Genomic DNA, 17,017 nt, shown 5'->3' with positions numbered 1-17,017 from the left:
AATTACATTTTGACGGTGATCACAATTGAGTTCTATAATAACTGGAGCGGCTATCTCAAGCGCGGCCTTGGATATCTGATGTCGCCAAAGAAATGGCGGATTTCGTCGGTTGCCGTTGAGATCTACCGAAATTGACCGCTTTTCCCGAAAATTCACGAAAGAGTGAGGAAAATGTAGGTGTGTATTTGGGAGTCGGCAGGCAATTTTTTGATGAAAATCAAGGTAAAATCCTTAAATTCATAACAGCGAGTCAACTGTGCTTGTCAATTATCTGCTCCTACGAGGATGCATTTATAACTATCAAGGAAGAGCTATATGTCGGTTACACATGTATGAATGCAGATGTACGTCGTTTTATTACCAGCGTTAAACTTGTTTGATCGATTAAACTCTTTAGTCTATACAAAAAAGTATATCATAGTTCATCTCCACGGTTCACGAGAGATAATTTAGCTTATTTGTTATCAGTGCTATTTTACTTCTTTTCATGCAATGGGCAATGGCTTTTTTCCGCCACAATTGTAGGATTTTCACTTGTTTCTATAAAAAAGCAAATATTAATTCTCTGGATATTTACGGATTTTCTGTAATTGAGTTTCATATGGAATTTCAAAAAGACTCAAGTCTGTATAGGTTTGGTAAATGAAAACAAACAATATTGTATAGAAATTACTTTAAGTAACCTTTTTGTGATGTTCTGAAGTGCAATTGCATCAAATACTTGTAAAGTTGTAGCACATTTTGATTTTGTTGTATTTATATATGAATTGGGCAAAATGCAAATAATCATCAAAAAACTTATGCTTCCAATGGTGTTTATAATTCAATTGTAGTTTTAGTACTTCTACCCTTTTTTTTCACTTTGTTTTTCCTATATTTGCAATATGAGTGCACAATTTAAATGATTAACACAGTTTTCATATGAATAATAATTTTCATAAGCAGTTGGTAGTGCATTTTGTTCTCTGAGTATCCACATCTGGTGTTTTGTTCATACAAGAATGATAAAGTGCAAGTAGATATGTTATAGCAAGGCAATAAAACCAAATGAACTAAATAACTTTATTGTACTTTTCTGCTAGAAGCTTAAAAGCTTTTTAGAAATTAGAAAGTTATTGGATTATATTACCTCTATATCATCAATCTCATGATAAGAAATAAGAAGCAAAAAAATTGTAGAAAAGCTTTGAAAAGTGAAAAAAACTTTTTTTAAAAAAAAGCAGGAATAATGCATATGATAAATCTCCATTCTGTACTCTAATAGCTAATAAGCTCAAAAGGTTTCTTAAAGAAATATAAGAATTATATAAAAAATATCAGTACAGTAACTTTAAAGGTTTCATCACAGAATCTTTAATGCTTCAGTATAGTGCATTAAATATTAGTAACATTCAAACATCACTCAACTATAATATTTTGATAAAGATATGACATGATTTAAACATTAAGTTATATAAAACCCAATGGCTTATACATTTTGAAGTTTCACATCTGCATCGAGTCATCATCAATCTCAGTACAAATGTTTACATAGACACAAATTTTCTGGCCTTCCCATTTTATATGTTTGTGAATTGACATTTCATTAAGCATCAAAACACACACAACCTTCTAGCCATCCTTCTTGGGTTCATGAACTTTAACTTCAAAGTATTCAAGGCATCATTAGTGAATCCATTGTCTCCATCCATAGAATTTGAACATAATCAAATTAAATAACTCTGGATAGGGCAGACAATAATCAATTATCTTTACAGCATTATCATTTTTTAAGACTCTGCCTGGTCAATAACATCTTACAGTCATCTTTACTCCTTGATCTTCCCTGCATGTTGTCAGCAAATAGAACATAACAGCTGTTTGGGCTGATCGTTTCTTTTTGATACTTACTCAAAGAGCAAAATGTGTGCAGGGTCTTTTTTGCTTTATGGAAACTATTTTGCAACTATCTCATCTGTGAAAAGCAAATTGTTCCTTTTTGTGGAAACTACGACATCCAATAATTAAACGATTGAAGTGTTGGCATTATAAAAGAAAGGCAAAAAAAGATATCGTCATAGAATATGGAACTAACGATATCCATATTCTGTGATATCGTGTTTGTTTTTGAAAAATTCTTTATAATTTACTATAGACATCAGGGGAGGTCGAGAATATAATTTTCCAGCAAAGCGATCATTTCAGTAGAAATACGTCCGTTGGCCGCCCTTTTTTGGCGACCTCGTCCCAGTAAACATAGTGTTTAAATAACTGGAATGATAACTGAAGCCAAAAAAATTTTTGTCGTCATCATTCGTCATCACTCGTGTTTCTCGCGTGATTTTAAGCAATTTGTAATATCTTTTTTCTTCGGAAAAACAGATCTTTAAATCCACTGAAATGACAAAAAAAGACAAACACTGTCTAACACCGTTTGAAAATTTACCTTCCGATGCAAGAAAAATTTTTACTTGAATATTTTCTCGTCATAGTTTTTTATTGTATTGTGTTTTTATCAGACAGTGTAATTTTCAGTTGGCTTTTCTTCGTTACAAGTTGTAGTTTACAACAAACTCACTGTAGTAAAGTTTCAGCTGAAAAAATAACCTTTTGCGGCGAGATGGCCTTTTTGTGTTGTTTATCGACATGTTTTTTGTATGTTTATGCTTTTGCAATTTGTATTCAAAATTATATTGGCCGTGTATGTTTGGCGCTCAGGGGAATGAAACTGACGTACAAACCGCGTGAATATTCGACTTTGAAGGACTGGAACTGACGTACAAACCGCGCAAGAGACTAGGACTTTGCCTTCAATTATGTATTGTCGTTATCATTCCGTAGATATATATATATATATATATACAAAGTGTATAACAATGTGCCCTCCCGGCTATCACCATAGTAAAATGGTGACTCCTGCACTTGGGACACAGGACGTACGGTTACACATTGTATGGATTGTATTGTAGAGTCACCAGAGCGCTCATATATATATATATATATGGAGTTCACTGCCTCGCCCCAGTACAGTTAGCCGCTACAGTTATTATAGAACTCAATGGTGATCACCCACCATAATATACATCCTTAGTAAGAAAATAGAACTCTTAGAAAAAGTCGTCGCGCAACCAGTTCACAACAAAAAAAAGACATTGATACCATATTGAAACATTGGTGCATTGCATTGGGGAAGATGTTGTTACGATTGCATACGGATACCTCCGATCATTCCGGAAATAAGGCTCAATGAGTTTGGGTGTGCAATATGCAGTTCGAAGTAACTTTCAGTAATGTTTTAACCGCTCCCAGCGTATTAAAATTTAATTTGCTGTATTTAACGTATATATCTTCGTAAATATGGGGGAAAATTCCAGAGAAAGCTTCGTAATTCGCGCCAAGCTTGCCGAGTCGGCTGAAAGATACGATGATATGGTGAGCAACATGAAAAGTGTTGTAAATATGGGCGAACCACTAACGTCAGATGAACGAAACTTGTTGTCTGTTGCGTACAAGAATGTCGTTGGAGCTCGTCGTTCGGCTTGGCGTGTTTTGTCAAGTAAAGAATCAAAGGTTGAAGAAGGCATTGAACGTGATGTTATCACTGAGTTCAGAGAGATCATTGAAAAGGAGCTTAAAGAAAGTTGTGGTGATGTGCTTGATCTTTTAAATAACTTCCTCATCAAGCCGTTATCGGAGGAAGGTGATTCTAAGGAGATAGAACAAGCGGTGTTCTTTCTCAAAATGAAGGGAGATTACTTTCGTTACTTGGTGGAAATCAGTAGTGCTGAATCGAGGACACAATTATCAAACGACTCACAAAAAGCCTACGATCAAGCGACCGTATCAGCGGCTCATCTTCCAACGACCAACCCCATTCGCCTTGGTCTAGCACTTAATTTCTCGGTTTTCTATTACGAGATCTGTAATAGTAATCAAAAGGCGTGTGATCTGGCAAAGCAGGCTTTTGATGATGCAATCTCAGATTTAGATAATCTCAAAGAGGATTCGTACAAGGATAGTACTCTCATAATGCAACTTCTTCGTGATAACATCACCTTGTGGACATCTGAACCGTCTCCTGATGATGAACTGATCAAGGATAACGAGAATGCCGAGGAAAGTTAAAAGTGTTTAGGCGTTATGAATTTTCAGCAATTTGAAGTAATTTTTTTTTGAAACAGTACATTGACTACGCATGTCAACATTCAATCTTAAAAAGAGGATTTAAAGTGGTTATGTATTGATTGTTCTTCACTATCATATATCCTTTAGTATATGTCTAGCTTTAATTTCATACTTCAACGTTTTCGGATAGCATGAATGTATGTAGGACAGTCCTGGTGCAAACAAGAAGTCAGAATCATTTTGAGCGTTAATGACTTTCCAGACCCCTGAGTTTGTTCAGATTTTCAAGTCAAAACAACTTTCATCTTTTGCACTCTACTTTCTCGTTCATACCCTTAGTATATATTAGAAGAAATATGATACTTAAATATGGAATAAGCACATACTCTGCCTACATTTTTGCATATGTTGCATACCTAGACTTACATTGAATACAACAGTTTTTTTCTCTCCTGGCAAAAATGTTTCTCCACCTGTAAACATTCTACCCAAACAACACAGTAAAGCACTGTGTACTGTATGTATCTTGTACTCTGATGATTAGACGGACTTTAAAAACTTAAGTTGACTTGGCTTAAAGAATTTACCATGATTGCTCAACTCTCTCTTGATCAATTACTTGACCTGCCTTAGAAGATGGCCATGTGATATGACTTGCTTATCTCCAAAAGTTTTTAGTAAATTTTTGCACCTATGGATGTTCTGTTTAACTACACTCTAAAGCAGTTTTGTGGTTATTAAAATGAGTAATTTCAAGGTATTGCATGATATTTATTTGTGAAAGTGGATTAAAAACCATTATTTGCGGTGAACAGCTGTAAACATTTCCTTTTGCACCCTTGACATGCATATGTTTTCTTCACCTAAAATTGCCAACAATCAATATTTTACAAACAGTCAAGAGAAGTATTCATCACACTTCATACACAGAAAAGCATTTAATGGTGAATCTGTTGGTAAAAGGGACAGCATGTATAAAAAATATTCAAACTGAAAGTGCTTGAATGATAATTTGAAGGCTTTGCAAGTTTTTTCAAATAGAAGGGGAAATATTACCACAACATGACACTTGAATGTACATTGAGATAACCAAGATTACAATATAAAAGTTACAGCAAGGGAATGCCCTGACTCCAAGTTGAAGCACACTTTGTGTGATAGAGACCCACCAACTTTTAAGTATTCAATCACTTTCAAGTAAATACAAGTAATTCAGTTCCCTATCCAAATATAAATGTGATTGCAGAATGGAAATACCTATTTTTTTAATCATAAACCACTTGGAACACAATCAATTGTTAATTTTTTGTCTTAACTACAATAACTTAAACTATGATGTAAACAATATAGTCTATATGGTAATAACAACAATAAATTTTGCCTACCAACTAAGTAAGACACATGGAGTTTATATTTAGTTTATGTTTCCTTTTATGTTATTCTGGTTGCATGCAATAATCATAAAGATATTTTTAATCAATAGTTCTTATTTTTTCGAACAATGATTATGTGCAAACTGCTTGTATGCAAACAAACTTAGTTTAGGCAAAGTTTTGTAAAGAAATTTCACTTCAAAAGCAAAAAATTTAGCAGATTGCATTTGGTTTGCATATCACAAATGCCACAAAACTGTTTTTCTATGATATACGATTAGCACTTGACCTCCTCCATTCAGTGTCATAGCCATCACAAGAATTGGGGGTTGGGTAAAATATTCATATGTACATGTATGTTAATGCAGTCAAACATTCACTGATATAAAATATTTTATTGAACAAGCTTTCGGCAGTCTGTCTACAGCCTTTGATGGGTTATAAAAGCTAACCCTAACCTAACCTAATTTCTAACCTCATTTCTTTTATAACCTGTCAAAGGCTGTAGACTCATATCAGTGAATGTATGACTGCATTATGTATAATCCTGATATCGGATCGCACATTTTTTCTATATTTATGTTATAATCCATAAAAAACAACTAATTTCAAAGCAAGTTAATATGGCATGACATCCAAATGTGAATTCTCCCTCCCCCCTTCAAAAAATTAATCCAAAAATTAATCCAAAAATAATGCCACTGCCATCCACAAATCGTCTTCTTGTGCAACATAAAACAAGCTCATGAGCTCTCTACCCAAAAATAAAATGTGGAGATTATTTGGTCATAAAAAACCATATTAAATTGACATGACAAGGTCAAATGACACATCTAACTGCAATTCATTAGTAATATAGTGCTAGTACAGTAATAGTGTTTGGTAGTAAAAGAACACTAGTGCTAAATATTACCTTTGATTATCAATCATATAAAGTCGCCATATTGAAGAAATTACATACAGCGATTATACTTGATGTAAAAGTTCGTACTAAACTAATGATTCTTTGAGCAAAGCAGTTCAGCTTGTATTAAAGGTACCTAATGTATAAGAGAGCGCGAGGAAATTTCCAAGGCATTCAATAAGGATGGCAGTTTTATTCAGGATCCGCCTCCATTGGTTCGGCGGTCCATAAAGTGATATTGTCTCGAAGTAGTTGCATTATCAAAGTGCTATCTTTGTAAGATTCCTCTTTCAGCTCATCTAACTCTGAAATAGCTTCATCGAAACAAGCCTTTGCTAACTCGCAAGCTTTATCCTTGTCATTTTTTATTTCAAAGTAAAAAACGGAGAAATTGAGCGCCAAACCAAGTCGAATTGGGTTGGTGGAGGGAAGTTTCTCTGCAAAAGACATTGCATTCTCATATGCCTGTAATGATTCTTCCGTGTACTTTTCTTTCGACAATTTGTCGGCGCTTTCTACTAAATACCGACAGTAGTCTGCCTTCATTTTGAGATAGAACACCATTCGTTCGATCGCTTGCAAATCCTCGTCATCCTTTAATATTGGCGTTAGGAGAAACGTATCCAGAAGTTCAACCACTTGACGACAACGCTCACCCAATTCCTCGGTGATTTTATCTTTGAAAGCCTTAACCACTTCTTTTTCCGAGTCTTTCTCACCTAGTTTATCGTCTTTACCATCCAAAACACGCCAAGCCGAACGACGAGCTCCAACGACATTCTTAAACGCCACAGACAACAGGTTCCTTTCATCAGGTGTTAGAATTTCGCCCATTTTAACGACATTTTCCATAAAAAAGACCATGTCTTCGTATCTCTCGGCTTGCTCGGCCATCTTGGCATAAATAATGTTACATTCTCTGGTTAACTCAACCATATTTACTCCAAAACAAGCAGATTTCAACAAAGGATTTAAAGGTGGGAATACGACATCGGCGTCCGAGAGTTGTTGAAAAGTACTGGATTTACTGCTTTGGAATGTGTGCGATGCGGCACGTGACCGAATCGTGAATGAAAAATTAGCAACAAAACGTCGCTTCTGCGCAAGTATTTTCAGAAGTTATCACGAAAATTAAGAAAAGCAAAACGAACAATTTTCCAGCTTCCACATGCTGTTACGGGACTAAATACACAAAGTTGAAAAATTTCTACTTGAATAAACATTCAATTTTTTTCCATAGGAAAATTTGATCGCAAAATACGCGCGTGTGAAATGAAACAAAGTAAAGTGAAACGATTCAACACAAACACGAACGACTCATCGTGTTTAGAAATGATTGAACGTCGTTTACTGAATTGATTGGACGTGCTAAGAAATGATTTGTCTTGATATGAAATGATTCGATTTATATTGCAATGATTCATTCAACTATACTTTTGTCTTCATATAACTAAACAATGTGATATAACTCAACCTGCTTTGCAATAATTTAACACGTTTTATTGAAATGACTCGTTCAGTTTGTAAATGATGCATTGTGTTTTGAAACAATTAGTTGTGATCCTAAATAATTCATGAGAATGTGAAATGATTCGAGCTGTTGAGAAACGATTCAACAAGATGTGAAATGAATCATTGTGACGTGAATGTTTCAATGCAATGTGAAATGATTTAGCATATTCTCAATTGATTTAATGTAATTTGAAGTGATTCAATGTGAAGAGAAGCGATTTAATCTAATGTGAATTTATTCAACGAAATGTGAAGTGATTTAAGGCGATACAATAATGTTTTGCTACAATGAATTTCAAAATTAAAGCAGAAGTATATCTGCACGATTTGAAGTTTGTTCCGGGAATCGAACTTTGTGTCATAAAAGGATCACAGTTTCTGTGGTTAGGAGTTGGAGAATATTTCGAATAATTTTTTAATTACTTTGACTTGATAAATTAAATTCAAGAATGAGCAATTTCTATGATGTACAAACAGCAAAGGTCGTGTGAATAATGAAAAGCAATATTCAGTAAAAATTAACTGATAATGTAGATGTAATGATAATGGACGAATTGCATGCAACGACAATTTTCAATTTAAACAGCATTTAACATCTTCAGACATCAGTGTGACAGATGTTTCAGAATTTGGCAAGTGAAGTAGAAGTTTGAATACAAGTAAACACCAAAGAACAACCTTTCAAAATAAGGCTTTACTCAACACTAAATTAAAATCTACAAAATGTCTCTTTATAAGTAATTATCTTAAACTAGGCGCGGTTACTAAGGGGGTGTACTTCATGTAATAATCACTACAATCACCCTCTCCTATTTGAAATAACTATATAATCTAAATTAAATAATCTGAATAAGACTGGTCCTGCCCGATTGTCTTTTTTTTTCTTTATTTCAATGTCATGTATATGTCAGGCGGTCGGGTTGTTTCTTTTCTCTCTGCGAGCGGCGTAACGGTAGTGTCTGTTGTGAAGACGACTGATCAGGTAGAGCGGGATCCTCTAGTAGTGAGTTCCCTTCTCTTTCCTTCTTTGGCGAACTATTATTTAGTTTCCTAGCGTCTTTTGTGGGCAAAGGAGATTAACGTGGGTCGTCTACAGTATTATCTTTATAAGGCGATAGTGGTAGCGGTTTCTCGCATAACTTCTCTTTTTCCTCCGCTTGTGGAGCGAGGAACTTAGTGGCTACGGTATCTTCTCTTCCATCAGGAAATTTTACATGCGCATACTGAGGATTTGCTTCGATTAGCTCTACTTCATCGACAGATGGGTCATACTTAGATTGTTTTACTTGACGCTTCAACAGTACCAGTCCAGGTCTGGATAGCCACGTTGGTATGGAAGTTCCACTCGTCGATCTTCGTTGGTGGATAAAGAGGCGTTCATGCGGTGTTACATTAGTAGCGGTGTACAACAGAGATCTCATGGAATGAAGAGCATCATGCAAAACTTCTTGCCAGCAGCTGGCCGTTAGTCCTAGCGCCTTCATCCCGAGGGAAATAGTCTTCCATAGAGTGCCGTTCAAACGTTCTACTTGGCCGTTCCCTTCTGGGTTATATGGTGTGTTTCGGCTTGACGAGATTCCTTTCTGGAGGAGAAAGTCTTTAACTTTTGCACTCATAAAGCCAGAACCTCTATCCGAATGTATGTAAGCAGGGATACCGAAAATCGAAAACAATTCGCAGAGACAATTTATAATTGACTCCGCGCTAACGTCTTTACAAGCGAAAGCAAAAGGAAATCTTGAATATTCATCTATTATAGTAAGAAGAAACTTATTATGATTAGTCGTCGGCAATGGTCCTTTGAAGTCCAAACTAAGTCTCTCGAAGGGTTGAGTCGCTTTTACTAAATGGAAATTTTCTGTTTTGTAATATTGAGGCTTACTTTCCTGCATATCTTGCAGGACTGTGTCATGAGCTTAATTTCATCCATAGAGAAAGGGAGATTACGGTTTTTTACAAAATGTGCCATCCGCGTTATTCCTGGGTGACACAAGGATTCATGAAGCTCTATCAGCTTATCGGAGGTCATGCTCATTGCTCTTATCCTAGAAAATGTATCCGCTGGTACATTCTCTTCTCCTGCTCTGTAGATTATATCAAAATCATAAGTGGATAGTTCCATCCTCCATCTCATTATCTTATCGTTCTTAATTTCGCTCTTTTGCTTGGTATCAAACATGTAAGCTACTGACTTCTGATCAGTAATTAACATAAAATGCATACCCGTAAGGGTAGGTTCGGCATAAATTAGCAACACGGAAACAACAAGCGGTCGAAACCCTTGACGAATACCTACAAGAACGGAAACACCTAAGTAAAGACTGCAATTTTCGTCAAGTCTCTGCTGCTCAATATCGGGATGAAGCAATTCGGGATGCTTTCATTTGTGGTCTATTGTCGGGAAGCATTCGACAACGTCTACTGGAGAATAAACAGTTGGATTTACAAACGGCATTTGATCAAGCTCGAGCTTGGGATTTGGCACAAAAATCATCGGAGACATACAATTCGAATCCCTTCACAAGCGCTGCTGTTACGGCATCTAACGGACATGGCGAAAATAATGAAGAAGGACTAAGCGAGAGGTATTTAGCCTCCACTTCACGTTCCGCTAAGTGCTTCTTTTGTGGTAATAAGCAACATTCCCGGTCATTATGCCCTGCGAAAGAAACTATTTGTAATAAATGTAAAAAAAGAGGGCACTACCAAAGAGTTTGCCGTTCTTCAGCAGTAGTCTCTAATTTAACGCAATCAGCTTACATAACTCTAGCTGCAATGGGGGAGTCATTGCTAAGTTCATGTATTGACATTCGTTTAAAAGAAAGAACTGTTACAGCTCTGGTAGATTCAGGAAGTACTCATTGCTTCATACATCCTGATTTGGTTGAGCAACTCTCATTGACAGTTCATCAGACCAAAGAAAAAGTTACGATGGCTACATGTAATTATTCAACAAAAATGCAAGGATATTGTCTTAGTGATATAACGTTAAAAGGCCAGTTATATACTCAGGTTAAGCTATATATTCTGCCCAATCTGTGTACTCATGTTATTCTAGGGCAAACTTGGCAAGCCCTGCACGAAAGTGTCACTATCCAGTACGGTGGTTCTGCCCCTCCTTTGAAACTTTGCAGTTTAACAGCTTTGCCACTCTTGTTCCAACATTTAACAGAGGGTTGTAAACCGATAGCTATTAAATCAAGGAAATATAGCCGAGAAGACAAAGAATTTATTACAACTGAAGTACAAAGGCTTCTAGATGAAGGTATAATTGAACCGAGTGAATCACCGTGGAGAGCACAAGTGGTCGTAACTAGAAACGATCGACAAAAAAAAAGATTAGTGATTGACTATTCGCAAACTATAAATAGATTCACACACCTGAATGCTTATCCTTTGCCTAGAATAGATGATATCGTCTCTAAAATCGCTTAGTACAAAGTTTTCAGCACCGTTGATTTGAAAAGTGCGTATCACCAAGTCCCAATTCAAAAAGAAGAAAAGAAATATACTGCTTTCGAAGCTAACCAGCGTTTGTAACAATTCCGTCGAGTACCATTTGGAGGAACAAATGGAGCAGCAGCTTTCCAAAGAATGATGGACAACTTTATCGCTAAAGAATGTCTAGAAGACACGTTTGTGTATCTTGACAACATCACGATTTGTGGCCGGGACCAAGCCCAGCATGACATAAATCTCGAAAAGTTTCTTCAAGCAGCTAGAAAGCGAAATTTGAAGTTTAATCAAGACAAATGCTCCTTCTCAACAACCAGTATTTGCATCCTCGGTAGTATAATCGCTAATGGAGAAATAAAGCCGGACCCGGCACGATTGAGATCTCTGCGAGAGTTACCTGTCCCCCGTGATTTAAAAGAACAGAAACGGATTGTGGGTCTCTTTTCCTACTATTCTCAATGGATCAAATACTTTGTAGCAGAAGTATGACCGCTGACACAGAATACTGTATTTCCAATGGTAGGCGATGCTCTTACTTCGTTTAATCTACTTAAGTCCAATGTCGAAAAATCTGTGGTCCAAGCTGTTGACGAAGCACAGCCCTTTCAGGTGTTGAGTAAATTGAAGTAGAAGTTTGAATTCAAGTAAACACCAAAGAACAACCTTTCAAAATAAGGCTTTACTCAACACTAAATTAAAATCTACAAAATGTCTCTTTATAAGTAATTATCTTAAACTAGGCGCGGTTACTAAGGTGGTTGTACTTCATGTAATAATCACTACAGCAAGTTGCATTATAAAAGTAGGTAATTTTGGTTTTGACAATTATGTGCAAATAACGCTGTTTTTCAAACAAAAAGTTAGAGGTTATATTTTCTGGTTGAAACTTAGTGTTTAACAGTGCAAAAGATACTGTGGTGGTCTTTGAATTGATAACCACATTACGAGAATTACATTAACAATTTGATTAACTGCATTTTATGCAGGGGTGATTATAATTGATGTTATGGGGGTGTTAACCCAAGCTTTCGAGAAATATGTATACAGCCCTTTGGTCGACAAACTAATAATATATGAAAAAACTGCTTCAAGGAAAGTTTGTTTACTGTTCAGTCAGAAATAAACAAATACCGCAAATGTCAATTCCAGTGTATACCACAATATCCAAATATTGCTTGCGATGTGTACACTTGATTTTAACATGGTATTACATGGTCAGATTTGATACTTGGGCTGAGATTTTACCAAAAAACAATGGAGAAAATGAAGATAGTAAATTTTCTAGAAGGTAGTAATGCTGAAAATTTCTTCAGCTCCACCGTTGTAGTTTACAATACATTTATTTTTTGTGAATACATCTTTGCTATATTAAAACAAGCGTGTGTTTGGCGGAAATTTGTTACTCTTTCGAATTTATAAATCTGGCTCCGCAGGCTTACCAAGTAATAGCAGTTGTAAATCTTTTCACATCGCATCGAATCATTTCACGTCCTAATGATTCATTTCACATCTTGTAGAATCGTTTCTCAACTGCTCGCGCCGAGACCACATAAATTACGACATTCCAAAACACGTTTTGTCATTTCGCTATATAACAACGGATCGTTTCGAATTACGGCGAATCATTTGTAGCAACGTTCAGTCGTTTGCAATGGCATTGAATTCACTTTCTCATGAATTATTTTGGATCACAACAAATCGTTTCAAAACGCAATGCATCATTTGCAAACTGAACCACCCGTTTCACCAATTCTAAAACGCTTAAAGCGTTAGTTCTAATTTTTAGAAATGCGTTAGGAAGCGTCAATAAAATATATTCCGCGCATTCTACAAGATATGTTACACTAGGTACAAGTTTCTTTAGATAATGAGTAGCTCCGTGCAGCTCCGTACCATTGAGTTCTATAATAACTGGAGCGGCTATCTCAAGCGCGGCCTTAGATGTCTGATGACGCCAAAAAAATGGCGGATTTTGTCCTTTACCGCTGAGATTTACCGAAATTGACCGTTTTCCGAAATTTCACAATTTCCCACTCCCTCCTAAGGAAAGAGTGAGGAAAATGTATGTGTGTATTTGGGATTCGGCAAGCAATTTTTTGATGAAAATCAAGGTAAAAACCTTAAATTCATAACAGCGAGTCAACTGTGGTTGTCAGTTATCTGCTCCTACGAGGATGCATTTATAACTATCGACGAAAGACCTATATGTCGGCTACACATGTATGAATGCAGATGTGCGTCGTTTTCTTACCAGCGTCAAACTTGTTTGATCGATTTAACTCTTTAGTCTATACAAAAAAGTATATCATAGTTCATCTCCACCGTTCACGAGAGAGAAGTTAGCTTATTTGTTATCATTGCTATTTTGCTTCTTTTCATGCAATGGGCAATGGCTTTTTCCGCCACAATTGCAGAATTTTTACTTGTTTCTTAAAAAGTACATATTAAATCTCTGGATATTTACGGATTTTCTGTAATTGAGTTTCATATGGAATTTCAAAAAGACTCAAGTCTGCATAGGTTTGGTAAATGAAAACAAACAATATTGTATAGAAATTACTTTAAGTAACCTTTTTGTGATGTTCTGAAGTGCAATTGCATCAAATACTTGTAAAGTTGTAGCACATTTTGATTTTGTTGCATTTATATATGAGTTGGGCAAAATGCAAATAATCATCAAAACACTTATGGTTCCAATGGTGTTTATAATTCAATTGTAGTTTTAGTACTTCTACCCTTTTTTTTCACTTTGTTTTTCCTATATTTGCAATATGAGTGCACAATTTAAATGATTAACACAGTTTTCATATGAATAATAATTTTCATAAGCAGTTGGTAGTGCATTTTGTTCTCTGAGTATCCACATCTGGTGTTTTGTTCATACAAGAATGATAAAGTGCAAGTAGATATGTTATAGCAAGGCAATAAAACCAAATGAACTAAATAACTTTAGTGTACTTTTATGCTAGAAGCTTAAAAGCTTTTTAGAAATTAGAAAGTTATTGGATTATATTACCTCTATATCATCAATCTCATGATAAGAAATAAGAAGCAAAAAAATTGTAGAAAAGCTTTGAAAAATGAAAAACTTTTCTTTAAAAAAGCAGCAATAATGCATATGATAAATCTCCATTCTGTACTCTAATAGGTAAATAAGCTCAAATTTTTCTTAAAGAAATATAAGAATTACATAAGAAATATACAGTACAGTAACTTTAAAGGTTTCATCACTGAATCTTTAATGCTTCAGTATAGTGCATTAGATATTAGAAACATTCAAACAACACTCAACTAAAATATTTTGATAAAGATATGACATGATTTAAACATTAAGTTATATAAAACCCAATGGCTTATACATTTTGAAGTTTCACATCTGCATCGAGTCATCATCAATCTCAGTACAAATGTTTACATAGACACAAATTTTCTGGCCTTCCCATTTTATATGTTTGTGAATTGACATTTCATTAAGCATCAAAAACACACAACCTTCTAGCCATCCTTCTTGGGTTCATGAACTTTAACTTCAAAGTATTCAAGGCATCATTAGTGAATCCATTGTCTCCATCCATAGAATTTGACCGCGATCAAATTAATTAACTCTGGATAGGGCAGACAATAATCAATTATCTTTCAGCATTATCATTTTTAAGACTCTGCCTGGTCAATAACATCTTCCAGTCATCTTTACTCCTTGATCTTCCCTGCATGTTGTCAGCAAATAGAACATAACAGCTGTTTGGGCTGATCGTTTCTTTTTGATACTTACTCACAGAGCAAATTGTGTGCAGAGTCTTTTTTGCTTTAGGGAAACTATTTTGCAAAAAATGGGTAAATTTACGATTTCATGCATTAACAAATGACAGAAAAGTATGGAGAATTTTATAAACAAAAACAGGAAAACATCAATATATTTGGCGTTCAAGTCAGTCTCAAAAAAATACGATCTTTAATATGTATTTTATGGCTTTTCAAGTGCATGTATAATTGCTTTTCAATCGTTGACGGACTAACAAATCAAGCAACTATCTCACCTGTGAGAAGCGATATGTTCCTTTTTGTGGAAACTACGACATCCAACAATTGAACGATTGAAGTGTTGGTATTATAAAAGAAATGCCAAAAAAGATATCCATGTTCTGTGATATCGTGTTTGTTTTTGAAAAATTCTTTATAATTTACTATAGACACCAGGGGGAGGTCGAGAATATTATTTTTCTGCAAAGCGATCATTTCAGCGGAAATACGTCCTTTGGCCGCCATTTTTTTGCGTCTTTGCCCCAGTAAAGTTAGCCGCTCCAGTTATTATAGAACTTCATGCTCCGTACATTTGGTTCAAAATGGCTAATCGCCCCTCAAAGTGATTCAAATCTTGCAAAGTTCGCGTTAGTAGATAAGGTGCAGCTTTGTCACACTTTTGTCACGGAGCTCTTACCCGGCCAGTTAGTTTCCAGTCCCCGGAAATTGATCGGTGCGCGCGCATGTCAACCGGAAATAGGGTTTAATAAACATGGCATGGCATTGGATGGCGTGAAAATCGGAAATACGACAAAGCTGGAAGTTGCATGCTATTGACAAAGTAACATTAGATCCGCCTTATGTTTTATTGGTTAATAAACCGGATCTATGTCATTGTGTATTCATTCTTCAAACTATATAGTCGAACTATCGTCTTAAAAAATGTTATTTGCGTTGTTTATTGTTGCATTGCTTTTGGACGTTTTGAAAAAAAACAAAAAATATGGCACACATATTTAATCAGATATATGCAGACACTGTTGAGTTTGAAGAATTAGTCACAGCGATCTTATCAATTTGATTTTCGTCGATTTTATAAGTAAAAAGATTCAAGAGCTACGAAGAGCTGAAAAGGATGAAAGTAAAGCAGACCCTTGGACGGAGTATCAAAACGTTTTAGAAATGATGGCTGAGGAAGATCGGTGGTTCAATTTTGCAGCTCGTGCAGTCGAAACAATCAATCGCGAACATGTCTGGAATGGAATATGTGAAGCCTTTAAGTTTCTAAAGTACAGTGGACCTTCGAACTCTCACAAGACATATTTTGACAAACTGTTTAGTGTTACTTGGGTAGAACTAATGTTAATGTACACGGAGACAAAACGTCCTCCTTTTTATCAACATCTCTTTGACTATGTTGATTGTAGTTGTAAACTGAAATACAGATCAACTGTGTAATTGCTTTGACAAAAAAATAAAATATAAATTTCAATGTTATTACATTTTGACTTCAGTTGTTTTATGACCATGTCATTGTGAAAATGGGGATCGGTAGCAGCAAACGTGAAAATAGAAATGCAAAAAGGGATAAAAATCATAATCGTCAGAAAATGTTTCGCTTGGGTATAAGTTTCGGACGCAACGATCTCAATCTTGAGGGTCATTTGCAAGCAGGATACACAAGTAAAACTGTTAAAAATTATGGACCCGCCGCAATTAAACTTCCAACAGATAATGCGATAGAAGAAACACTGCCTGTAACTGAAAACATTGAACCCATCGATAATGAGTAGTTAAAAGAAATTGACATCTAATTGCAAAATTATTATCACGAGAACATTGTCATGAGTAACGTTGACCGGTACTTAGCCGGTGTATACTTCAATCCAAAACGCCCAGGAAGCTACGGAGGTGTTGAACGTTTGTA

At 35.5% G+C, this 17,017-nt stretch overlaps 2 protein-coding genes across 2 annotated transcripts; one reads left to right on the top strand and one right to left on the bottom strand.

Annotated features, from left to right (window-relative positions):
- Positions 1-3,232: 3,232 nt before the first annotated feature.
- On the top strand, positions 3,233-4,342 carry LOC124456028 (14-3-3 protein gamma-like). Its single transcript, XM_047006573.1, has one exon. The coding sequence runs from the start codon at positions 3,337-3,339 to the stop codon at positions 4,102-4,104; it is 768 nt and encodes a 255-aa protein (XP_046862529.1). The 5' UTR covers positions 3,233-3,336; the 3' UTR covers positions 4,105-4,342.
- A 1,916-nt stretch (positions 4,343-6,258) lies between these two features.
- LOC124456029 (14-3-3-like protein) lies at positions 6,259-7,404 on the bottom strand. The gene has a single exon (XM_047006574.1). The coding sequence runs from the start codon at positions 7,315-7,317 to the stop codon at positions 6,574-6,576; it is 744 nt and encodes a 247-aa protein (XP_046862530.1). The 5' UTR covers positions 7,318-7,404; the 3' UTR covers positions 6,259-6,573.
- Positions 7,405-17,017: the final 9,613 nt, after the last annotated feature.

The sequence above is a fragment of the Xenia sp. Carnegie-2017 genome, unplaced genomic scaffold (genome assembly GCF_021976095.1).
Source record: "Xenia sp. Carnegie-2017 unplaced genomic scaffold, XeniaSp_v1 HiC_scaffold_41, whole genome shotgun sequence".
Taxonomy (NCBI): domain Eukaryota; kingdom Metazoa; phylum Cnidaria; class Anthozoa; order Malacalcyonacea; family Xeniidae; genus Xenia; species Xenia sp. Carnegie-2017.
Note: the sequence above shows the minus strand (reverse complement) of the source record. Positions and strands in the feature narration are given on the sequence as shown.